Source organism: Dermacentor silvarum, chromosome 5 (genome assembly GCF_013339745.2).
Source record: "Dermacentor silvarum isolate Dsil-2018 chromosome 5, BIME_Dsil_1.4, whole genome shotgun sequence".
Classification (NCBI taxonomy): Eukaryota; Metazoa; Arthropoda; class Arachnida; order Ixodida; family Ixodidae; genus Dermacentor; species Dermacentor silvarum.
Window position 1 is genome coordinate 93174061 of NC_051158.1, and position 27175 is coordinate 93201235.

Consider the following 27175-nt stretch of genomic DNA (forward strand, 5'->3'; position numbering starts at 1 on the left):
CTGTGATAGATTACTAAAAGAGAAAATGAAGGCCAGACTTGCAAATTTTTTTTAGCACTGTGCCAAAACCCCAGCACCTGTACATCTGTCTGATCACGGATTCTAGTGCATCTTCTCTTACTTGGACTGTCGCGGCAGAGTAAATGTTCTTGAAACCTGCCAAGTTCGGTCCATGGCTCCTTTATAATAATCTTTAATGATAAAGAAAGTTACCAATAAAAACTAATCCCAAGCAGACTCCATCAACATTCCTGACATCATGGTGAGTGGGTGTGAAGACTTCAAGTTGACATTGCCACCTATATTTCGTTTTTCTCTTTTCTGTCTTGCCAAGACTCCTCTCATGCAAAGACTGGCTCTTATTTTTATTGCATAAGGCTAATTTAACAGTGTGTCTAGTATTTAGCAGTATTTAGTGTCCCTTTAAAGCATCTTCCTTCTAAGGCTTTCAATGTTTGATGCTTACAGTCTGCGTTTGCTAGAATTAGGCTGTTAGGAATTATTGTTGTTTTGGCCAAGTCTGACAGTGGCTTTACAGCCCGCATCGTTCGTGGCTATTGTTAGAGACTGTTAGGTGAGTGAGGAATATCCGGCACCTGAGAAAAATTAAGTTGGTTGCGTTGTGCCCTGGCAGGATCCACAACCTGGAAGAGCAGATCCGAGAGCTGGAGGTCCGGTCCGAGGAACGCGTCCACGAGGAGGAGAGAAGACTAAAAGATGCTCTGGTGAGGAGAGAAGAATGCGGATGTTCGCTAATTTGCTTCTTATCAGTGTGTACAGTGAGGCTTTTAACAGGAGTTGCACAACGGTTCTGGTGCGGCGGTGTGGTTGATGTGAAATGTGGGTGCAACCCAGTGCAACGTGGGTCGGAGCAGCGAAATTGGTTTCAAATGTAATGATCATAAAATTAGCCCTGTAATTCCCAGTGTGTGTTGCCCATGTTGCATTGTTTTGATACCTCAAAATTTTAGTTTAAGCAGGAGAAACTTAACACACACCCTATAGTAGCATTCTTGATATGCTGTGGCTTGATAGTTCAGCAAATCAATGACTAATTTATTACTATACCAATTAAATAAACTCCAATAACATTTTATAGTTGCTTTCACAAGTGTACTCTCCATGGCAAGAAATAAAGGTGAACATGTTTGAAAAGGCGGCAGCGCAAGAAAGACACGGACAGAAACAACAAGGACGAGTGCTGAACTTTCAAATATGTAACAACATGCCCGATTCACTGCATTAATCAAGTGTGAACATGTTGTTCCAATTTCCCTTAATGTGCAAATTGTTTGAGCATTACAGGGCTAAAGTTACTCCGTGTATGTTTCATTTAAATAGACAACTTACCATATTGACACGTGTACTTGTTTATCCTTCTTTGGTGACTGCTTTCACTGGCTAACAAATTTTAAACATTATTGCACAGTGCAAGACGCGCCTACATGACTTAGAACTTACGTGAATGTTATCGTTGATTCTATGTGTTGTGTATGTCCTCGCTGGACCTTGTATAATCAGATTGCATGCGCGGCACGAATTGTGTAAGCAGTTTCTGGAAACCACGTGGGCACCAGCGATCACACTTTCGACGAGGGATGTACGAAAGCCGACGTGATTGACGTGCAGATCAGATTTCGCCGATCGCCGACTGTGTTCGCCACTATCGTTGTGCTTCGATTGTCACTCGCTTTTGTGGGCACAAGTTCGCCCAATAAGAAGTTAGGTCCAAATCAGAAGTGTCTCAAGATGTATGCAACACATTTGACACATTTCCATCACTGTTTTTGATGCTCTATCTTGGCACATGCACAGAGTGCATGAAAAGAATGACGTACTGATTAGCCTCTACCTGTACAACACACACGTTCCTGTTAAGAGAAAAATTTATTTCTGGGCCAACTCTTATTTTTCTATTCAAATACTTGTAAAAAGCAGAAAATGCTTTATGAGACAGTAACTGAACTGATCTGAATGAAATTTTGGTGCATTTGACAAAGAAAGTTCACTTCTTACGACTCTTAAGAAGCAGAATTTCGATTTTCGACCTCAGATCTTTTACAAATTGCAGAATATATTGGCAACATTAGCGAAAATATAAGTGAAGTTTACAAATCCATAACTCTGCTCCCGTAACATATATCGTAGTTCTTTAAACTGCACCTGTTCGAGCATCTAAAGTTGACAAATTTAATAGATGATAGCTTATGTGAAATTGTTGTAATGTTTATAGGGGTTTTGAAAAAGTCCTACTGCCAAAGTAGTGGTTACGGGTATATTTCAGAGTCTTGTATAATACATCAATTTAGCCCGCTTTAGATATATTAGGTGCAGTTTACGAAATTGTAATATTGCTTTTTATTGCTGCATTAGTTGTAAATTTATTCTTATATTATTTTTCTTTAATTTACAATTGTCGCCTAAAAATTGACGACCTCAATAAAAATCCACATCCTGCAGTCACTAGATTCTATGTTTTTATTTTAAACACAATAAACCTCATCCAGTGCGGTGCAGTGGTGGCCGAAAAAAAAAAAAAAACGATTTCGCCGTTCCCATGTTAGATGGGAGCTCTCGAGCTATTATAGCTCCACTGTTAAGACAGCCTCCCGTTCCCTTGAATGCCATCGATGATCTCTCCAGAGTCGCCAGGAGAGGGAGAGCGCCCTGGAGTTGGAGCGCTGTGGTGCGCAGCTGCGGGCGCTGCAGCAGGAGCAGCGTGCCCTGCAGGAGGAGGCCCTGCGGCTGCGCGCCCTCACCGACCGGCTCAAGGGCGAGAAGGAGCAGGCTCTGGAGCAGCTCGACCAGAGCCAGGCACAGCTGGCACAGCTGCGCGAGGAGCACCAGCGACTGCAGGTGAGATGTTCTGTATATCCAGAAGAAGGGACAATACAAGGAAATTACGAGTATATTCATGCTACACATCAACACTTCAAGCGTAATTTTATCTACATATGATTAAAGAGTGGGATGCCCTGCCTGATAATGTTGTTTCGATGCCTTGTGAAATGCTTGCGGCAGCTCTTACGCACAAGCTCAACACGACTTGTGACTGTGTACGTTGGGTGTTTGTATGAGGCTGTAATCACGCTATGCATTGTTTCTATATCTTTATGCCTCCTCATGTGTAATTCTCTGTGCTTCTTGATGCGTTAACCTTGCATTCTTATTATTTTTCACTAGTTGTGATTCTGCTTTGTTTCGTACATTTTCCTGTCTAACACCACCCTACAACAATGCCTTAGGGCCAATGTAGGTATGTAAATACAGTTTACTTACGTTAATTCGATCTTGACGGGACCGGCGATATTGGTCGAATTAAACAAGAGGCTGAAAAAAAAATGCCAGAACACACCGTTGATTCATTTGGCAGTATTTGCCCCGATTCTGCACATCCATGAATTGAACGCACATCCACTTTTTATGGGCTCAAAGTAGAAAACTAACGTAAAAATGACATTACAGCTTTAGTCTAAACTAAGTAGAAATCGGAATGTGCACCTCATTTTTTTAGCTTGAAAAACGTAGCATACCTTGAACTCTAGTAATAAGACAAAACCAGCAAACTATACCTTCACAGAATAGGACATTATTTACTTAATGTCCATTGTCATCACTCTCGGAGAGTACTCTATCACTTTCTGAAGAGCCACAAGGTGTGCACCGCATTGTCCATAGCATATTTGATATTCTACATTTATCGAACAACTCCACAACAATTACAAACAGGAATCCTGTTGCTCTAATGTTGTTCTAATTGACCAATTTACCTGCCCTACGCTTTAAATGACCTGCCCAACTCTATTTCTTCCTCTTAATGGCAACTAGAATGTTGGGTACTCTTGTTTGCACACTAATTCTCATTGTTTTCTACCCGTCTCCTTATGTTACATCTGTCATCCCGTTCATTGTGCAGCCTTTTAACTTCTTATGAAGCATCGTGATTAACCTTCCAAGTTTTTGCCTCGTATGTCAGCACCGGTAGAAAGCAGTGTTTGCACTCTTTTCCTTTCAAGGATAGTGGTTAGCGGCTGGTCATCGCTTGTCAATGCCTAACGCATGTGCATTTATTCTAAATTTTTATTCTTCTGTAGGTTTCCTTCTCATAATCCTGGTCCCTTATGACAAATTGGCCTAGATAAAGATAAACTTGCACAGGTTCTAGTGGCCGATTGCCAATTACGAATTCTTGTTCTCTTGTATGGCTATTCAACATTACCTTTGTCTTTTACATATTCATCTTCAAACCTTCTCTTACACTTTGTTGACCAAGGACCTTAATCATTTGTTGCAAGCCACTTTCAGCATTGCTGAATGCAGTGGTGGTCCTCATTTGCGCCATTTTACTACAATTCTACTCGTCTGCGCCTTGCTGCGCCCACCGATGTGCAACTTGCGCCAAGTGCGCCAAAGTGCCACCTTTGCCTTGGGCGCCACGCAGACATCGCAGTAACGTAGCTGATCCCTCAGTTTATAGACAGACCCGCGGCTGAACATTCCGAGCATCGGCGACGCAGACTACGTGACCAAGCTTCGCGCTCGGAATCCTCAATCGGACATGCAGTTAAGACTTTCAGCCGATGTTTCGGAATTCGCGGCTAAGCACATCGAGCGTCGACTCCTCGAGCCCGCGGCTAGTCATTTCGCACATCGGCACTTGAGACTGCGCGACTAAGCACATCGAGCGTCGAATCCTTGGGCCCGCGGCTAGGCATTGTTGCACAAAATTGTTTTACTGCATTTCTAGTTGCTTTTGTATTATGTTTGATAGCATAAAACTATTCTCACTAGTCTACAAATGCTATTTACATAGGCAAATAAACTGTTTGCGATGTTTTCTGCTTGGGCACACGAGCTAAATGGCTGCATCAGTCTGTCTTGCTGGTGTCCATTTGCTGTGAAGAAGTACTTAAAAATTGTGTAGTAGTAATGAGCTGCACCAAATGATATGCACTTGCTTTTCTCCTGCTCCAACTGATCCAAATCGCAAAATTTTGGGCTACAGAACTGCTAAAAAATGCTAATGTTACTGCTCCTAAATTGCTGCAAAACAGCTTTTTTCCTGCTCCAAAAATTGCTCCAATTCTTAAACTGACTGGACCACCACTGTGAATAGGGAAAATGTCCTCTGCAAGCTGCAGGTTGCCGTGGATATTTTTTGTTGATCCTTTGCAGGGTGTATAGCATCAGAGAGATTGTCTACTTTCCTCACCTCCTTCTTAATTGGTATTTTCCCCCTTTTCTTTTGAAGAATTAAGCTAGCCGTGGCGTCTTCATAGATACGAGGTCTGTTAGAAAAGTATCCGACCTTTGGCCGAAGAAAAAAAACTGGCATAACTGGTGCGTTGGAAACCTAATCACCCGCAAAGTAGTCTCCTTGGGACTCCACACACTTCTCCCAGCGGTGCTGCCATTGTTGGAAGCATTCCGAGAAGGCCTCTTTCGGAATGGAGTTTTTAGCTCAGCCGTTGTCGCAGCCATAATGTTGTCTCTTGTCTGAAATCGCGCTCCTTTCGATGGCCTCTTGATTTTGGGAAACATCCAGAAGTCGCAGGGGGCCATATCAGGAGAGTAAGGAGCCTGTTGAACTACAGGAGTCTGGTTTTTCGCCAAAAAAGTCTGAATCAAGTGCGAGGAATGTGCAGGAGCATTGTCGAGACGGATGCGCCAATTTCCTGTTGACCACAACTCCGGTTTCTTGCGCCGCACAGCATCACGTAGGCAATGGAGGACATCCCTGTAGTACTCTTTGGTGATTGTTTGACCCTGTGGTGCATACTCGTGGTGTACCACACATCGGGAGTAAAAAAAAGCAGTCAGCATCACTTTGACGCTGCTGCGCACTTGGCAGGCCTTCTTTGGTCTTGGTGACGTGGAATGCTTTCACTGTGACGACTGGGATTTGGTTTCCGGGTCGTACCCATACACCCAAGACTCGTCACCAGTGATTATGGTGTTCATGAAGTCGGGGTCACTGTTTGTGGAATTCAGCATGTCCTGTGAGACTTCAACACAAAGTTGCTTTTGCTCCACCGTGAGCATTTTCAGCACGAATTTCGCCGCAACTCTCTTCATGGCCAAATCTTTGGTCTTTATGGAATGTGCAGAAAAAAAAGTTGTCGCAGTTTCACCTGAAAGGCGAAGCATCAATTGCGATAGCAAAGTTGTAGAGAGCTATACGGAGTAATGATATTAGCTTTATCAGCGGTATAAACTTGGACATGCAGCAGCACCGGCAACACGCATAACTGTTGTCGACGCCGACGGCGTTTTGCCCGCGTTCGCTCAAAATGCGTGCGGCGTTGGTGACTGTTGCCGGAGCCTCTGATATAAATAGGCGCTTAGTACCGCAGCTAAACGTCGCCTCCCTTCCCTCCCCCTCCCCCCCTCCCCCATGGCCTCTCGCGCGTCGGAAGAAGGCGCGTTTGCTCTACATATATGGTGATTGTAAAGGAGGAAAGAGACGCCTACTTCTGCAGCCCTTAAGCGAGCACGGCGCAGAACGCGCGTTTGTTCTCCGCTGTGCGTTCACTCCCCGTGAAAGCGCGCGCCCCTCGCGCCCTTTCACTCGCACATACAGCGTTCGGCGCGGCGACGATTTCATCTCCATTGACGTCATACGGAACCTCACGGCGATGGCGACGCCGACGGCAGAAATCTGCTTTTGAGTGTCCATATAATTGCTATCGCAATAAAAGTGCTCATTCCCACCTCTTCCGCAATTTCTGGGATAGTCACACGACGGTCCCGCATCACCACAGCGTACACTTTGGCAATGACCTGGTCATTTCAGCATGTTGATGACCGACCGGAGCATGGCTCACTCTCCACTGAAGTGCGGCCATCTTTAAACTGGTTGTACAACTCCTTAATCTGTGTGCTGCTCATAGCACCGTCACCGAAAGCCGTCTGAATCTTCCGAATGGTTTCCACATGGCTGTCGCCCAGTTTCTGGCAAAATTTGATGCAGTAGCGCTGCTCCAGTCTCCCCGTTAGTTTTCTTGCAATAAAAGAACCGACGAGAGCACTGCGCACTACCTCACTCAAACGCTGCGTCCCAGTGACTGACCCTATCGGCAGGCGGGAAAAAATTCGCGCATGCGCACGAAGGTTCAAGGTCGGCTGATGCAAGTGCGTTTGTTTCATATCCATCAAGGTGTTCGAAAAAAAAATTAAAAAAGTAAGGTCAGATACTTTTCTAACAGACCTCGTATTTCTGAATGCTTATGCTTATGCTTCCTCATAGGTAGGCAAAATAAATGCAACTCACACTTGCTATGAAATTATATTTCTTGCTTAGGGCTCACTCGGGACTCACTCGCCAACATTCTGCTCAGTTGGGCTCACTTGGACTCGGACTTGCCATAGTTCTTCTCAGCCGGGCTCACTCATACTCACTCACCAGAATATGACTTCGGCAGGTCTACTTGGCCTACAGATTCTCACAAACTCTGGCTTTCTTGTGAATTCAGTACAGTCAAACCTCGATATAACGAATTGTACTTGCAGTGAAAAATTTCGTTATATCAAGGTTTCATTACCTCGATATAACGATATAAGAAGTGAGGTAGTTGGCTACAGAAAAATGAAGAACTAAGATGGGGAAATAAAAATAGTTTGTTACATCGCTAATTTCATTAAATTGAGGTTCATTATATCAAGGTTTGACTGTACATCAATGATTAGAAGACTTTCATGTCAGACTAATATCATAGTCCCTTAATAGCTTTTTCTGGTCACGAAACTCCCGCCTCAGTTTGATATAGAGCCAGCGACTGCCGCTAGGGGCGCCATAGTAAAAGAAAGGCCACCTAGCCGAGCGGCCGCCGCAGGCGGCGGCGGTATTTTTTCTGCTCAGGTAGCGTTGCGGCCAAAAGCCCAGTTTTTTTCGATTTTCTTTACATTCTATTTTGTCGTAACAGTTACAGTATCCAAACGTGGACATCTGACAGTGTTTTCGAACCGAAATCAAGGCGCGTACAAAAAGTAAACAATCTCAAAGTCAGCTGGCGGCTCCGTGTGTCAGCAGACGACGCACATAGAATTCTTCTTACTGAGCAATCTGTCGTTAGTTGGCCCAACCGGCTTCGGTTAACCCAACCGGCTTCGGTTAACAACTTTTAAGCGACTTTTATGCGCTGTACAAAGAATAAAACATTAGCGGCCTAGCGTTGCCAGTAAACGACAACCTGAGCTCAAGGTTGTGTGCTGTTACTGAATTCCGATTGCACTCGAGCCATTCAGGCGATGGTGACAGATTCTAATTTCACGTAACAAAATGCTCTATGACGTCAGAATTAGTTTAGAACAGGTACATCGGCAGATCGTAGCCGTGAATGAAGCGCTTGCTTGAAGGGAAGTATTGTCATTTTCATGTACCGCAAGCTTTGCTAGTTTTCGTGCTTATTATTCCAAATGCGCGACAAAGTTTTCAAACGCGATTTTCGTTGTCAATATACCCTATGAAAACCCAAACCATTATGACTGACTGACTCAGCACTGCACTTATTCATCTCTAAGTCGCACAAGCAGAGTGACGAGCATTGACGGTCCGTTGCACTAAGTGCTATACCTCCTCGGCGAACTGCGATGCATAATAGTATTTGAATTGCGAGCTTTCTTTGAAGCAAATGTAGCCGTTGTAACTCGCGAAAATTCTTATGACAAATAACATTGAATTTTTGCTTTCACTCAGCACTGCTGTAGTGTAGAGCTCAAAAACGACCTGAAAGTTGTATTGACGCAGAAAACTGACATCCTGTTGCACTAAGTTTCTAACGTCCCATTTATCACGGCTGGAAGCCTATACTTTGTTTCAGGAAACAAAAAAAAAAAACGTTCTGTGACATGGCCCTTTTGTAAGCCGCGCAGCGCTGATGTAGCAACCTTAAGCAAATGTTAGAATTGTCGGTAGCTGTTGCTATCAGCATAAAAAATCCATAGGCAAGAACTGAAACTAAGTGGCTATGCGAATAATTTGCCTTCTATAAATATCAACACAGAGACAATGCAATCATGGTTACAGGTCATACATATATTATGGTTTAAACCAGTACAAAGTTTTTATATGTGCCTATGTTCTCACAGAGGTACTAATAGGCACCGATTTTATTTGTAATGTACAAATGAAACAAATCTTGTAAACAGAACAGGCTACTGAGAATCGCACGCAGCGCGCGCACATGCACACACACACGCACGCACGCACGCACACACACACACACACACACACGCACAGGCCGTCGAAAAACACAAGGAATGGCAGTAGGCCTGATGCGCGGCTTGTCCCTCGGCAACGATACGGCGTCACCGTTTATCGTGAAATCGTCCGTACGGAGATGGATGATGGATCAACAGTGCTTCTCGCACACACGCACATGCTTGGACTCGAAGCTGAAATCGTCCGTTTCTTGCCGTGGTATGGCTCGCTTCCAATTCTCGAAGTGCTCACGAACACTCGGGATGCAAAATAGCGATACCTTTTGTAGTGCCTTTGTAGCTGGAACGACCCCCCCCCCCCCCGGCACAACACCTGAACGGCATCGTCAGGCGAACGTGCCACTTCAATTGTAGAATGCCAGAATTTGGATTTTGCCTAAAAACCAATCGCAAATATAAAGTTCGCGTCCAAACTTTCAGCCCACGCTGGCCACATCTGCAGTCTCTCCGGGTTTAACACGGAGAAAGGTGGCCTCTCAGCTGCGGTGGCGCCGCAGCGCGGCTGCTTCATGCGACATATCAAGCTCTCCCATAGAGTGACGGCGGAGTTTCGTGACCAGAAAAGTATTGAGGGACCATGCTAATATGTAGCACATTCAGAGGGATTGTGAATGCTAGAAATTTAGGAAAATGCATGCACAAGCATTCTAAACGTACAAGAAAGTTCTTTACTTCCTGTGCCTCACAATGTCTTGTAAGAAACAAACAAGTATGATGCATGATCTTGGCAGTGCTGGAAGCATTTCGTCCAAAGATAATATCTGCTTAAGGGATCTTTAAAAAAATATGGAAATCCTTATTTGCGCGTGCAAAAGTGTCTAGGGCCTGCACACACGCATTTGCTTGAGTGGCGCAAGCGTGATATTTAGGCACCCCAGGGTAGAACTCTGTTCTTTCTTTCTGGCATGTCTTACAATTGGGCAAATATTGCCAAATGAATCAATGGTGTGTTTCAATGTTTTCTGCCTCTCGTTTATTTCAACCAGCCAGCTAATTCAACCAGTTCCGTTGGTCCCGTCAGGGTTGAATTATTGGAAATCGATTGTGGTTAGTAAATCAGCCCTTGATTATTTCTCGTGAAGAAAGACAGCAATCTTTAAAGCAGTTATATCAAGCTTGGAAGGGTACCATTTCTAGACGTATTATTGTCTGCTGTTATGCAGACTGATTGGTGGTCCTGAGGAATGAGCTTTTATGTAGCGCAGTGAAGCCTGCTTGTCACAAGCTCAGCCGTACTGTGCTGATTATTTGTTATATTAGTGCATTCGCAGTACGTGGATGCTCCTGAATTGGGTGAGAAACTTGAAGCATGAATAAAAGCAGTAGCAGTAATGCAGGCAGGTTGTGAACCCAAACTGTGAACCCAGTGGCGGTGGTTTCTTAACTGCTTATCATGAAGAAGCGGTTGTCATCCTCTGGAGTAGGTGAGTAGGAGTAGGCCTGTAATTAGTTGCCTGGATAGACAGTTCGAACAAGGAGGCAAGAAGTGAGGAAGTCTTCTTCAGAAAAATGTAGTTGGCTATAGGGAGGTGAAAAAGGTCACCATTAAAAGCAGCCTACAGTATGGAAAAAGAAATGAAGTGAACAGGATGGGACTAGAGCGTGCACTGAACAAGGAGCACTGAGCTGCAGAGAAGCAAAGAACATGTCTGTCATAAACGGTTGGAACAACTCGGCTACACAGAAGTGAAGAATTTAGCAACACAGTCTATTGGCTATGTTGCTTCAATGTTGATCGCATTAACGTCAACATTCATTGTGAGCATGAGTACTGCCGTAAATGTTTTCTTTTTGTGAATCGTGCAATGTTCACGAGTCTGACAAGTTCTCTCAACACAAGTGCCCTGTGTTGCCATTCAGGAGCTGTGCAGGCGTGAGCGCGAGGAGTCCCAGGCACAGCGCAGCTTGCAAGCGCAACTGCTCCAGGAGGTGGGGCGAGAGTTGGAGGAACTGCGACGGCTGCGCACTGACCGGGATGGAAGGCCGCGTAGCCCGTCCATGTTGGACATGCTGCCCGCCAGGTAACAGGCGGTGGCTTTTCGCCACTTTTTTTTTGTAGTCCACTTACCTACCAAACCCAAGCTGTACTCGTCCTAGCTGTTTATACTAATATATCACCAAGGACGAACTGCACTCAGCCAGGCCGCAGCTTCTTGCTTATGGGAAATGAGCCATGCTCGACTCGGTTAGTGTTGTGCACTAGAATTTCAGCACTTGAGCATATTCTTCAATGATTTCAATTCCTTTTATTATCATCTGTTCAGGTGATTGCATTTGGACCTTTGCAGTTTACCGAGGGAAAGTCTTTTTTGGGTCAGGTGGTCATTTACTAATATTTCTGGGCATAATAAAAGATAAACTGTGCATATATTTTTCAAATCCGGATGTGCAATAATTTGCTGGAATATAAAAATTATTGGGAAATTTTGTACTTTTTTTTACAAAAGAACATGGGGGTTAAAGGCTTCATAAATGTAGGTAAAAATTAAGCAAATTAAAACCCTCTTGAAGGCGGAAGCAATCCTGACTTGCGTGTTTCTTGGTGGGGCAGCAAATGACTGCAGCATGAGAATGCTGCTGGTATATTCTCCTCAAATCCAAAGGCAGCTCAGAGATACAGTTGATCTTAGTATAACGAAGCTACATCGGAAAAATGCCTTCGTTATATCCAGTATTCATTAGGAGCATGTATATTCGTGACATGCTGATATTGGTGAGGATAATTTGAGATTTGCTTTGTTATTTACAGCATTAATTTGTTATATCTGTGTCTGTTATATTGAAGTTTGACTGTAAGCGCTTTTCCAGTTGGTGTTTATTCCGACAGATATGTTAGACATGAAAACCCCATTTTTTTGGTCAAGTACGACAAGCACATGCTGAAAGCAGTATTTTCATTTATGTGGACAAAGCAACCGTCTCCTCATGTTCCTTGCTGTATCAGTCGAACACCTTTATAATGGCGTGCTCGGGGCCTCTGAAATATTTCATTATAATTTACTTCGTTGTAAAGGTCATGCACTGCACGACCTTTAGAATAGAACTGGGACAGAATTATTCCTTCGTTATTCAGGTCATCTCGTTTGTAGAGGCTCTCGTACAGGCGCTCCACTGTAGACCACTCTGCGTGGTCTAAATGCAGTATCATTAGCATCCCGAATTTTCATGTCAACTCACGGTGCAACAACGCACTTCACGGACTCGTGATAGCCCAGTGGCTATGGCATCGCGCTACTGAGCTGAAGGTCGCGGATTTAATCCCAGTTGCAGTGGCCTCGTTTCAATGGGGGTGAAATACAAAAATGCTCGTTTAGGCGCAAGGTAAAGAACCCCAGGTGGTCAAAATTAATCCGTAGTCTAATCAGATCGTGGTATTGGCACATAAAAATGCAGAATTGAAATAATTTAACACACGCACTTCATGAGTGCATTTTGTCTGTGACGACACAGCAGTCTAGGCGAAATCGCTGTCAGTTTTTATCAGCTTTTACAAAAGCTGACAGCAAGAATATGATTAAACAGCTTTCAGACAGTTCTGTAGTACATACAAATTGACAAGTGTTCTAACAATTCTTACAATTGACAGTTCTGACAATTGACAAAATACCTGATAATATTTTGCCTAATCACTTCAGAGTTCATTTTGTAAAGCATTTGTCGAAAACTGTAGACAAAGAAGAGGTTGAGAATACGTCATGATAGAGCTTGTTCCAGTGCAATCTTGGGCAGCTTTTCAATCCATAAACTGCATCCGACAGACGTCAGTCTGTGTCTTCAACATAGTGTTTGGTGCTGTAAAACCCGGGAGAAGACTGGCGTGCTGCATTGACGATGGATTGACTGTGATGCATCAGAGGCCTATTTTGAGCCGCTCCTACAAAACTTGCCCTGTCCACCACCGAAGCACAACAAGCCAAGCATCCTTCGCGATCCGACCTGCAAGTTATTTTGGACGACCTGCAGGACAAGGACTCGGTGCTTACAGCGCTCGACGAGAAGATTGCTGACCTCATGAATGACGGTGATGAGTATGAGGCGGAAGCCACCACAGCTCTGGAGTACCACGACAAAATCCGCAAAAACCATGAGCCGGATCCGATTCTTGCTCAATTCTGCTCCCAGAGGCAGCGACACCCAAGGTGTTTCCACTCAAGCAAGTTCTTGAGCACCGATACAATGTGTTGCCCTACCAAAACTTTGGTACCTGTTTTCTCCTGTGAACTTCGCGAGTGGCAGGGCTTCCGGGAACATTTTGAGGCCACGACGCATAACAATTGCAAGCTGTCTGACAGAGAAGTTTTCATATTTAAAATCATACTTAACTGGAACAGCAAAGTATGGAATTGAAGGTGTGCTCTTTGCGGAAGCAGACTATGTGGTAGCGGTCGAAATGCTCCGAGAGAGGTTGAGCCATTGAGTCATTTATGACCACATGTCATGACCACTTGCCATTGCGGCCATCGGCCGCTCACCTTTAAGTGTCACAGCTGCAAGAACTCCACAAAGAGCTGCACTCTTGTACAAACTGCCTCGACAGCCTGGGGGTTCCAGCATCAGAATACACAGTCATACTTCGTGTCCTTATGTGCACGCTCCCCGAAGATATCGCCATTATATACCGTCAGTGCATGAATGAAACAGGCCAACGACGGTGCTACTCCAAGGTTGCAACAAGAGGAACTTCAGAAGGGGCTGAAGTTTTTGCAGGTGCAAGTTGAGAGCAGAGAAGATAGTCAAGCCTTTTGTTTGAGGTCCCTACAGAAAAAACTTGTAGGTGCAAACATCCCTTTCCAAGCGTTGCGCTCCCCTTTACTGGCTGAGCACCAGGCTGGGGGCGCGCTTGTACCTATTATGCCAGTAGGTACCTGGCGGCAGCACTAGCCTCCCACAGCTGCGGTGGATGCTCTTCAACAATGCTGTCTGTGGTTGGATAACCAGGGGCCCAGAAACAACTCGTAAATATCTATTGGGCCCCCTTTTCAAGATGTGAGCCCCCACGAGAGCCGAGCACCAGGCCAGGGGACACTTCTATCCATTAGAAGAAAACCAGTGGGTTTCCGGCAGCACAGGGTTTTGAAATTGGTACCTACTGCATATGAAGCGAATGCTCTACTGCTAAGCCACCGCTCGTCCAGTAGGATGTGGATCTTGCTGGCGGCAGGATCTGCATCGAACGAGCATCTCAGCTGTGTAGTGTGCGATCACCGTGACCACGTCGTAAAGGACTGCCACGTCACATTGTCAGTCGATGAGATTAGATGCCAACTGACTGGCACAAGCTGTTTTAAATGTGGCAGAGAGGGACACATTGCACGCCGCAGCAACGCAGCATGGCTCAAGTGAAAATACTGCTCGAGATGTCACCTTTCGGTACTTTTCTCCATATGGGAACGTCACACCAACAGCTGGTCTCACGAGAGCATTGATACATGTGTCAACCACAAAACGACAAAAAGTGACAAATCACCGGTGATAACTGCGCCTGCTAGCAATTCTTTGTCGGCACCTGTCCTGATACAAACGGCCACAGTGGGGGTGTTTGGAAAGCACAATTCTTTGTTAGTTCGATTACTGCTTCTCGGCAGCCAGAAAATATTCATACGAAGCGACCTGTCAAGAGGCTCCACTTGCCTTTCCTTTTGACTTCTCTGTGCTGATGCATAGGTCTTGTTTCCTGCCATTGCAGTTGTTGAAGCGTCAGGCTCAAACTCTACCGTCGTTCTGACTCCCTCGACATCACGGTAGATGCGTTGGAGGTACCTGATGTGAGACAAGATCTCTCAATTGCATGAACGCAAGATGATTGTTGCCAGTGAGCATCGACAGGGCGATCGGCGCAGCAACTGCGTATTGTGCGGCCGCGCGCGCCCTATCTTGAAAGCGATCTGCATCGAGGCTGAGTCTAGGTTCAACGGTGGCGACTTATACCTTTGTACACGATCCGTTCTCGCTGCTCAGTTTGCGTTGAAGCGATACACAGCATGAAGGTCACTTTGCTCGCTGCTGCTGCCACGCTTCGTCACGCCAGTGTTTTGACAGCGAGTGTCCGCGCGCTCATAGAATGTTATGTGTTCATGTTTGCCTGTGTGCGCTGACACCATGCTTGTTTATTTCTCGTAAAACAAGACTCGTAAAACAAGAGCATGTACGAGGTGCAGCGATTCAACTGCAGCCAGATGTAGAATGTTGTAAGCAAGAGAAGGTTAAAGAAGTTTGTCCATGGTGATGATTCTACTGAGAGAAGAAAAGTTCAAGGCTGCAAGATCTGGTGCCCGATAAAGCGCTTTCACTTCTTGGAAGCCGATTTGAACAGATCTGGTACTGCAGTACTTTGACAAAAGGAGTGCAGTTAAGGAGACGACAGGGTGTTGGTGTCATCGACTATCTCATCCGTTTCCTCGCAGGCGGCAATGTGTCGAGAACAGAATTGAGAGAAGCACGCCATAACCACCTGCATGGGCCTGGGGAAACGTGGTTCCAATAAAGCAGTAGCACTGAGAAACTGCAACCGACTGATGCAGTCACTTCATTCTTTAATGCGCATTGCCTTAAATGCTATAATCTACAAGGGATCGCACATGCACGTAGAGTAGGTGTTGTGTCAGTACATTGAAGTATCTGTTTTAAGAAGGCGCACTGTTAATGTGAACATCTTTGAAACTTGAAACTAGGAGTGGGATAAGGTTTGTGTCTAAAGTGGAAGTCGCCACAAGAAATTTGTCGTCAGCATTGAAACCTATGGTTCTGGCGTGATGCCAAACAGGTTTACTCATGGTGCATTGAGTTCAATAACGCCAGCACAAACGCCAGCTTCAGGAACCTGACGCTGATTTCTGGCGCCAGTCCCTTGAAGTTCTGTTTAACTGAGATTATTCAGTTGAACCCTACTATATCGAACCCGTTTACATCGCATTACCCCGTATATCGAACAATTACTGAACAATGTAATGTTAGTGAGAATATACAGCAATAAGTACACTTACATTGAACAAAAATAGCAGCTGCTCTTGATATATCGAACTTCAAGCAGTGCAAAACTGCCCCAGAAGTTGACTTTCCCGCGTGGCGGCCAGGCGAGCTGCCAACATCCCCCCCCCCCCCCCCAGACAAAGTGGTTTAGCCCAAGTGCACGTGTGCGGCACTGCTCTCGCTCCCTCAGACAGCCACCCCCTAGAAGAAGTGGTTCGACCCCTCTCTTTTTCACTTAGAGCCACATGTCCTGTATATGATCGCCGATCGGCTCAACTGCCTAATTGTGTGTTGTCATGTCCTTGGAATGCAGTGCTTGTCCACTCCGTAAAAGATCGCCGATCGGCTCAACTGCCTAATTGTGTGTTGTCATGTCCTTGGAATGCAGTGCTTGTCCACTCCGTAAAAGATGGCTGCCATGAAATGGCAGAACCTGCCAATATCCACAAAACTAGAGATTGAAGAGTTGATCGCGGAGAAAAGAAGTCATATGTCGCCACACCGTACAGCATCCCAAGAAGCACGCCGAGTAAAATATTGAAAAATAAGACCGATGTTAGGGCTAAGGCACACAAGAGGCCAGGTACTACCAGCGCCCGACGAGTACATACAGCTGTAGGCAGCTGACACAGACGACATATAGGCAGCAGTGTATAAGTGGTTCCTTGATGTTAGGTCATTAAACGTCCCTGTTTCTGGCCCCATGATTGAGCAGAAAGCGAAGGATTTCGCCTTCATTCTCAACAGACCAGACTTCTAAGGTGGCTCAGGTTGGCTGCAGCATTTGATACAGCGTCACAGCATTGGCGGCTGGGCTGTCACCGGTGAAAGCCGCGCGGTGGATGTCAGCAGCGTGCACAAGTGGATTAAAGAAAATTGGAGAGACATCACGACAAGGTACCGTCCCCGTGATATATTTAATGCCAATGAGACTGCCTTGTTCTGGCAAATGCTGCCAAACAAAGTGCTGGCGTGTTGTGATTACAAGATCGACGGCAGGAAAGTAAAAAAAAAGCCCGAATATTGGTGTTGCTCGCCACCACCGTCAATGGATTGACCAAGCTTCGACCACTCGTGATTTCAAGGAGCAAATCGCCGCGGTGCCTAAAGAATGCACTTTCTGTTCTGGTGACCTACACGTCCAGCGGGAAAGCTTGGATGACAAGTGAACTTTTTGGCAGTGGCTCAAGTCCTGGGACGACGACCTGGTAAGCCAAGGCAGAAAAATCTTGCTCATTTCTGCTCACTATTGTAAAGTCAACAATATCAAGCTTCGTTTCCTGCCAGTGAAGACAACATCGGTGCTGCAGCCTTTGGTCCAGGGTGTCATTCGTGTATTGAAGGCAGGCTACAGAAAGCACTTTGTGCAATGGCTATTGCTAAACCTTCGCACTGGCCGGGAGTTGAAAATTGAGCGCCTGGGCGTAACAACGATGTTGAATGCATCATGGAACAACGTCAAAAAAGCAACAAATTGCTTCCGTCATTGTGCACTTGGTGTTTCCAGCAAGCCTGCGCAAGCTCGTCTGAAAATTGCGATGAACCCCACGATAGCGATGAATCACTTGAGGAACTTGATGATTTCTTAAGCCAGCTGTCCGAGTTCCCGGGTACCGTTTGTGATGGTACTGCAGCAACAGACTTCGTCTCCGTTGACGACCATGTTGTGACTACTGGAGGAGAGCTCGCCCACGAAGACATCGTTGCCGACCCGGCTAGGGATCTCACCGGCGACAGTAACTGCGAGGACCCAACGAGTTCTGACCTGCCCATGTGCTCCGATGCACTCAATGCGCTGCGCACTGTCCCTCCCCCCCCCCCCCCCCCCGCATGTCCACAGAAGGCTGTGGGCCCAGCTGTTCTGAGTCAGTCGACAACATTGAAAAGTGTATGCTGAACAACGCTTTGAAAGTGAAAAAGCAGAAGAAGATTGGCGGCTGTTTCTCACGCTAATATGCCCACGGTACATGTATTCAGAAAGTAAAGAACACTTTTTAATGAGGTGCATTTCTTATATTGTCAAATCCTCTAAACGTTCTATGTGGAATTGCACGATATATCGAACTAATTCCAGTTTTCTTGCGAGTTCGATATATTATGTGTGTTCGACTGTACTTTACATCCACTTTGCCTGTGTGGCTGTTCTTGCAGGTGTGTGGAGCTGCAGAGCCAACTAGAGTCCGTGCGGGAGGAGAACCGTGCTTTACGCGAGGCCAATGAGGAGCTGCAGGCCCAGCTGCTCTCCTCGCATGTCCACGAGGGGCAGTGCCTCGTCGCCGGAGGAGGAGGCCACCACGCAATCGACGGTGCCGCCTCGCTGGCGACGGAGTTCAGCAACCTTGAGGAACTCTCCAAAGACAAGGTGCTGCTCGCACTGCTACTCGAGCTTATTTTTCTTCAGCAATTTTTGAGTTGCAGATTAGAAAGACAGCTTCGGGACCTGCAGAGTTGTCACTCTATCCTTTTGCTTTTAAATTACTAGGCTTGGGCGAATATTCGATGTACATATTTGAATATTTTTGAATATTGGACCGAATGTTATGCGATTCGGTACTCACTACGGACCGAATTTAGGTATTTGGAATGAATGAATATAAATGTGAAAGCGTGCCATTGGAAATTTCGGTTTCATTAAGCAAGTCACATTTCCATTGACATGGCTCATAGACGACAAGACAAGCCAAGTACGACATCAACTGGACCAGCATGCCATCGACTGATTTTTTAATTATCGAAGTTTCGAATTCCGTACGGTGTGTCGCTAAATTTTTTTATATCATTTGGGCGCATGGTGTTAGAAAATCTGTAAAATGGCGCCATTCAGGTCGTTACTTGTATTCTCGCTTTTGGCGATGTGTCGCCTGTGATGAAAATTTACCGAAAATGTTGCTAGAAGATGGTCCCTCATGGAGTCGCTCAACGGTGATTGCATGCGAGGTTAAGCGCATGAGATAGACTGAGGGCAGTAGAAATGGCGTGCGGGTCTGCGGACAATTAGCAGTAAACTACAGCTTGTGTTAAGTTCGTCTGTGTGCTTACTGGATGAAATGGGTTAAGGTTGCTTGTAGGTAAAAGCACCGAGCCTAAACTGCTGGCGTCGCACAGTTGGCGCAGTCAACACAATCAGTCACATGCGATACCTGCACTTTGTGGAATTGCAGCGATGCATTACACAAATTGAGCCGCGCGGTTGGCAAACGCAGAATGCTCCCGCTGGCTTGACCATCATGAAATTCAAGTATGCTGAACCACAACACTGAGAAAAAGTCTGTAAATAAATTTTTTGTACTGCTACACATACTGCTGTCGTTGTAAAAAAAATGTAGAAATTGCATTTTCGGGGAAAATATCTGCACACATAACAGCATTAAAAGTAAAACGAATGAACTTGCAGTCTAGCACTCCTCTTTTCTAAAAATGTTTCTACTTCTGTTTTTTTTTCGTGTCAAGGTTATGTGCAAAGGTTATAAGACAAAGATAAGAAAAAGATTGAACCAGCACACAATGAAAAAAGGGGCCCTGAACCACCCCTTGGGCTTGGTGAAAAAAAAAAGTCCGTGGATAGCATATGCTGCTGTGAACATCTTGGCCAAATTTTGCAGTCGTGTTGGCACGTGGAGCTCGCAGGCGGAGCGCGAAGTCACCTTTTTCTCAGATCTTTTCAGCAGAAGCCTGCTCCTCTCTTTCTGGACGCACTTATTTCATAATATAACAGATTCTGTTGCGTGGATACTATTGGCCAATAGCTGACATCAATCAAGAAGGGTTTGGATCAGTGTGCTTCTTCCTACTGTTACTGTGCATATTTATTGATGCAGTTTAATAAATAGGCTGAAGTAAGTGAAAATTTTCTTTCGGATTTCGATAACAAGGAAGTACTTCCGTAAGAAGCCGACTGTCATCTGCTGATGCTCGGCCGTGGCTGTCCACATAGGAAATAAACTTTGGCCACCCTGCTATCGATGTTGAGTCTAGCTAATTTCGACTAGTTTTGAACACTCAACTAGTCTCGAACCACGCAACACTTAAGCTCGGACCACACGCACGCTTGCCAGCGCAAGTTCACTCCTGGCCGCTCCTGGTTAGACTCCTTGGAAGACTTCGCTTCGTATTGAGCTATTGATAGCGCTTCAAAATGCACAAGTTGGATGTGGCTACTATCCGTCAGTCAAGCTGGTGCAGGACAAAGCCGGTCCGCACAATGTAGCGCGGCCACAGACTGGAGCATGCAAGCGCGAGCATGCACTCAAACCCTGTCATCCACAAAGCTAACGCTGCGCATATGCACTACAGTTGCATGTAGCTATGTAGCATGGATACTGTGGCATAGATATAGGGGCCCAGATTTCGGTCACCATTTGAGTCAAGTGGGCTCATGCCGACAAGTCAAGTTTGAATAATGCAGTGAGTGTTGGTTTCAAGATGAAAACAATGAGTGTTTAAACCCATAGAAACATATGAGGGCTGGCTGGGACTTTGTTCTGGATTTAATTAACTGAAAAATCTAATTAATCTGGAGTCAAATGAATAAAAGTCCACTGTATATGTTTGATGCTGAAGTGGTTATGAAGATGCCTGTATGTGCATAATGGTTTCAAAAGTGCCAGTGGAGATGAAACTGTAGCATAAATGCACTTGTGCAGTGCAGTTAAACCTGGATGCAACGAAATTGACGAATTCCCGAAAAACTTTGTTATAAAGAGGATTTCGTTATACGCAGGTTCGGCACGAAAATTCGTAAAAGAAACGCTAACTGTACTTACTCGATTCTAACGCGCCCTCGATTGTCACGCGCACCCGTTTTCCGTGACCAAAAGAGAGGAAAAAAATCCTTTACAGTACCGCGCACCTCATGCTTTCATACAGAAATACAACTATCGCTCAAGATATACTCCCAATACACTAAAGTTGTGATGAACAAAAAAGTCCCAGTTTTGCCCAAAAGGCGAAGCATAGAGTGTGACAGCAAATTAGCAGACAGCTATACGAAGTAAGGATAGTAGTTTTATCGGCCGTATAAACTTGTAAACATTCACTGTTTAACTAAATTGGTAGACTGGAAAAGGAGAGTGCCGGTTTGGTGGGCTAGGCCAGCTGCAGCAAGCGGCGGGATCGGGTTTGAATCAGGAAGTCGCCGTGAATTCGAGCTCGCCAAGCGCGCCGCCGCCGCTTCACATTCCGTCACGGCGAAGAAGGTGCTTCCGGTTGCTGCTCACGCAAAAATGACAAAATTTGGGGCGAAACCTCTAGGTTGTCGGCGGGGAAAATTCGTTATTTCGAGGGGGTCTGCCGCTGCCACTTCGTTACGTAGAAGTGCTTCTATGCAGTAACGGCGGAGAATAGAAAAACTTCGTTATATCCAGGAATTCGTTAATTGGTGGTTCGTTATAAGCAGGCTTAACTGTATACGCATAGGAGAGCAACAGATCAACAAGTACTTAATGTTTGAAGCTGAATGTCTAGCTTAATAATGTTTATGCAGGGATGGCACTCAGTGGTTGCATCAAATGAATCGAGCTATTACACACACGGGTCCATTCTTCTCAGTCCCTTGGTGCCTAATTTGGTACTCTGCCTTTAACCCTTTTCGAAATTAACTTGGAAGTGATGACGTAAAACATGGATGCACATGGAATTGCACAGAAGCAGTTTAGCACATCAGTGCCATCACCATTTGTGAAAATGACACCCGACAACAATCTGATCTAGGCTGTTGCATTGCCAGAGACGAGAAAAGTGGTGGTGAAGTTCGTATGGAATACATTGAGTTGACTGTGATTCTCTGGGACGCAGCATCAAAACGCCAACCTGCCACATGACGTTGCTCATTCCTCTTTGTGTTTTTGCAAAGAACATGAGGAGACGGTGACTTCTTTCTCTTACACAGAAATGCTGCATTCTGGATCTAACCAGGGTACTTAAAAAACCAACTGATTTTTCGCTTTTCTAACATTGCAATCGCTAATAACAACGGATTTGAAGAGCAATTCATGACCCCAAGCTCTGTTTCTTGACTCGGAAGAGGCCATGGCTGTCTTCCTTTTCACTTGTAAAGATCCACCGAACCGTAATATGCGCTTGCTCTTTTCTTCCGCAGCTGATCGACACGGTAAAGCACGAGAAAGAGGACAACGTCAGGCTTCGGGCATACATCGATGGAATCCTGCTGAACATCATCGAGAACCACCCGCAGCTGCTTGAAGTGAAGCCCCTTGTCTAAGCACACCTGCCTGCCACACACACACGTGCCGTGTACAAAGACACTCGGTGTTCTCCGTCCTGGTGTGAATGCATAGTAATACACTGCGTGCCTTGGGCCATGCGAAAGCGGTGCCTCGGGGGTTCCTTTTTTATGCTCGTACTGTTACGTACGAGAGGTGCACATCGACTTCTCGGAGACCGCAGTCTTTCACAAGGAACCCACAGTGCTTTTTTTTTAATTGCTAGGTGTCACATGCATTGCAAATCGCGAACACGGTCTGTGGTTGTCCAGACGGAATATTTTGGTTCCGTTCTGAGTGCGGAAAGAATATGAAGATACGCGTGGCACGAAACGTTGTGAATATGAGAAGTTTCTTCGGAATCAACCTCGGGATCACGCTGCATCGTCACGCTTCTTTTTTGATGATATTGTCATCGCACGCTTGTTGCCTTCTTCGCCGGTTATAAAAAAAAAGAAAAGACATTGTGAATGTTAGGAGTGTGTTAAAAGTCAACTGCAGGGGTCACGCTGTGTTGTCACGATTCTTTGAGCACATTGTCATTTCAAGATTGCTGAGGTTTATCCTGGTTATTAAAAAAAATGGCAGGGATACTTTGGGAGTGTCAGCCATTGAACCGATTGTTTTGGATTTTATTATTTTCAGTTTCATCCGTTTTATCTTTGAGGCCTCGCAGCTTTTAAAGAGCGTGGAACAGGTGTGGTACAGTGTTTCTTTATAAATTATCAATGCAAGTCAATGTGCTTATAAAGCAGGGTGTCAGTACATGAATGCTAATGTGATAAACGGGGAAAAAGTCTGATAGCACAATAGAATGCTCATATTCAACGCTGGAACATCACTTCTGGGATACCAATGGCTATTAATCAAAAAGCCAAATATTTGTTACCAAATGAATGCCAGTTAGTTAATCAGAAGCATCACTTTTTTAGGTTTCAGACGAATTCACTGAAAATTGTGCCTTTAATCTTGTAGATACATTTTGATGAACAATGGATTTGATGAACAATGGATTGTTCTCAGTCCGAAGAAGCTGTGGACAGCTTTTGAAAGCTGCGGCGTGACAATGAATTTTGATATATCCTGCTAGATAGCTGTCCTCTTGGCTGTTCTGGCAGGTCTTGATTATGTAATGCTTTTAAAAATTTCGAAATTGTTGTATAGAGATTTAATGAGTGATGGCATTCAAGTGGGGCTCAACACGACATGCTACTCGCCGTTCAGAACAGTGCGACCACACAGAAATATAAGCTGCTGCCGAGAGGTTATTTTAGCCGTTCACATCATTTTAATTTTCTGTCATCTATGTGCCTTATTCTCTTGTTTTCAGTGTATTTTTTAGTTTAAGTAGAATTCATGCATCTTGGTCACATTTGGAGCAAAAAAAGAATCAAACGCTAGACATGCTCCACGCGCACATCAGGGCTATAGAGCCTCTGAAAATGTTATGCTCCTGTGGAGCTACGTTGTACAGTTAAGTGAAACCTAATAAATTGCCTAGTTTTTGCTGAAACCTGCTTTCATTGTGCTCTTTCTACATGTTTCTTAACTGTACACTTCGAGTTAAACTGCTATTCCACTGCGCCACCTGATTGTTCTTATATGATGTGCAAATGATGCCACTGAGCAGCATAAGGTCACGGATTTGATTACCACGTGCAGCTTCAGCATTTCTGTGATGGTGGAAGGCCAAAACACACGTGCTGACCTTTCGGTGCACGTGATAAAATATAGATTGGGAGCCTTCCATTATGGAGTCCCTCACAGCATCTGTGCTGGGCAGTGGGAAGTTGAACTTTGCCAATCATTTGGGACATAATGTTACATACCGTAATTTTTGTTGTACAAATTTTTTTTTTTCCTCCCTCCCCCTAAAGTTTCTGTGAGCACATTTACAAAAGTGGGGTTTGCGCTTTTCTTACAAATGTGTTGTAAATTCCGCCTGTTTATATTTAGTACCGCTATAAAAGCTGACCTAACAAAAGAAATTCTAGCCCACGGATGTAGATATTGGCTTGCATGACAATTTGTAGCGAGTGGCCTCAGAAACCGCTAGTGCAATGTAAAAATTTTGAAGGGTTGCACGGTCAAATTGTGAAATGGCAGATAAGGGTAACGCATTACCCATCTGCCGTGTCGACCATATCTGCTCACATGCAGCTTTTTATATGTAGGGAACTGTGGGCAATTGCTCAGGTGTATGTCGCACACGATCTGAACACCACACAGCTTCGAAAGTTATTATTTTGGCTCCTTAATTTATGTTAATAAAACCCACCGTGGTTGCTCCGTGGCTATGGTGTTGGGCTACTGAGCACGAGGTCGCGGGATTGAATCCCGGCCATGGCGGCCGCATTTCGATGGGGGCGAAATGCGAAAACACCTGTGTACTTAGATTTAGGTGCACGTTAAAGAACCCCAGGTGGTCCAAATTTCCGGAGTTCCCCACTACGGCGTGCCTCGTAATCAGAGCGTGGTTTTGGCACGTAAAGCCCCATAATTTAATTTTTTATGTTAATGAAACATTTAGTTCTGATATTGGCTTTTCAACATGCTGTCATACAACTTTTAGGGCCTTTCTACAAGAAAGGCAATCCACTGCACAGCTTGAGGTCAGCACTGTCAGTTTTGGTCACATTTTTCAATGGTGCCTTGCAAAATTTTTAAACACTAAAACCTTGAGGGGAGACATTGTGGTGATTGGCATCTTGTGCATTTTTCAGTTCCTCAAACTAAACATTCCAAAACATGTGCTTTGCACTAAGCTACACGAGCTTAGTGATAGCAGCACCTAATACTACTAGTCTCGGATTGACCAGTGTGCTTGAAAGTTCACAGTATCGTAGTGTTTTCAATCACGTGCACTTTCATCCTTCCGAAACGAACAATTTAGCTGTGGTATACTACGGTTGACTCTACTTAAATGAAACTCAACGGTACAGATGAGTGTGTTCCATTTATCTGAAGCTTCATTTAGGCGAAGGGCACAGAAATAGCAATTGGAAATAGCTTTTCGAAATGCGTAAGAGTGTTCTGATATTACTGAGGTTAAAAAAAAGATTGTACTGCGCTCTGCTTCTAATGTTGGAGCTTCTTTTGCACATGGTTGTGTTCATGCGTAAATTGATTCCCATTAATTCTGCGCAGTCCTCGCATTCATGATGGCTGTGTAGACTTTCGACTGCATGTGTTACCGGCCAGTCCGAAACAGTAACGTGCACTGGAACAGTGATGTGTGCGTCTTTGTGACGTACTTCATTGTTAATATTTTAAAACTTTCTTCTCGGAGTGCAGCATTGGATGCACAAGAGCATCATCTGAGGTCCCATTCCTGCCGGTGTCGAGGAAGCAGGAGTGGCGGCCTGACTGCAACATTCTAGCTGTACTCCGTAGTGCTTTCTTCCTCTTCAGGGATCATTTCTTGCCTGGAAAAGTTCTCATGGATGAAGTACAATTGCAAGTTCAACACCTTTAATTTGCATTAACTTTGCCACAACTGCATAACGGATTGGATTCCCTTCACTATATGTACTGTCACCATCTGACATGTTTGTTATATGCCAATGGGGTAGGTGACCATTTCGGTTAAAATTCTGTATAACCGGAATTTACAATAAGATGGGTTCTGTTTAACCCAAGTTTCTTAACATTGTGCCTATGGGCAGCCAACCAAAGTGGATACCATTGTTCTGTTTATTTGGCATTTGTGCTTAAGCGAGTTTTGTTTATCTAGAATCCACTGCATTTACTTGCGGACAACTTTTTTTGGATAAGACTCGAAGGCTACGGAACCAAAACACTCCGCTTTCATTGTTGCTGGAAGTAGTCCTGAAATTTCATTCACGTTTTCTTACGTGGGAAATAAGCAATATTTTTTTTTTACAGCACCTAATTTGAAACGGTGCGTAGCATTCGGTAACATTCACCAGTCAGCTACTGGCATTTTATTGTATACAGTTAAACCTACTTATAACGAACCCCCATATAACGAATTCCTGGATATAACCAAGTTTTTCTATTCCCCATCGTTACTCCATAGAAGCACATGTATTTGAGACCTCTACGTAACGAAGTGGCAGGGGGAGACCCCTCGAAATAACGAATTTTCCCCACCGACAACCTAGATTTCTCCCCAAATTTTGTCATTTTTGCGCGAGCAGCAACCGGAAGCACCTTCTCCGCCGCGACGGAATGGGAAGCGGCGGCGTCGCGCTTGGCGCGGTCGAATTCACGACGACTGCAAGGCGAGAGCGAGCGCACTTGTGTGAGCGTGCGCGAGGCGGGCCTGCATCCCTCGGCCCGGCGATCTTGCAACCACGGCGTGAGCTTTCCCCCTCCCTTCATTCAAACCTAGTCCTGCTGCTTGCTGCAGCTGGCCTAGCCCGCCAAGCCGGCACTCTCCTTTTCCAGTTGATGTTGCCGAAGGGAAAAAAAAAACGTTTTTTTCTTCAACGCGCTCGCAGCGCCACTCTTTGGTTACTGCGCAAGTCTCTGCGCTTCACTTCACTAACTTCACACTAGGTGACGCTATAAGACACTACGACGCCATCGTGTCGCTCGCTCTTCGTTTCCGATGCCTCGCGCTTGTGCAAAACGACACGTGTCCACGCATCCAGTGCCTGGCATAACATTCCAAGGATGAGTGCTTCAACGAAAACGGAAAACGGGTGCACATTACAATCCAGGGCGCGTTTATGTTTACCGCTGGTTAACGCGCTGGTTATGTTTACCGCTGTTAGTTTACTGCAGTTATGGTTTTACCATAA

The 27175-nt window shown here is 45.1% G+C and overlaps 1 protein-coding gene across 6 annotated transcripts in view; it reads left to right on the top strand.

The window, feature by feature from the left end:
- LOC119453610 (rab11 family-interacting protein 4A) overlaps nt 1-23922 on the top strand; it is a 256371-nt gene extending 232449 nt beyond the window's left edge. For all 6 annotated transcript variants that reach the window (XM_049668292.1, XM_037715668.2, XM_037715666.2 and 3 more), the window contains 5 exons: nt 635-725; nt 2644-2856; nt 11080-11240; nt 18340-18550; nt 22286-23922. In XM_049668292.1, coding sequence (XP_049524249.1) covers nt 635-725; nt 2644-2856; nt 11080-11240; nt 18340-18550; nt 22286-22408 — 799 coding nt within the window. In that variant the 3' untranslated portion in view covers nt 22409-23922. The remainder of the gene's footprint in view (nt 1-634; nt 726-2643; nt 2857-11079; nt 11241-18339; nt 18551-22285) is intronic.
- Nucleotides 23923-27175: the final 3253 nt, after the last annotated feature.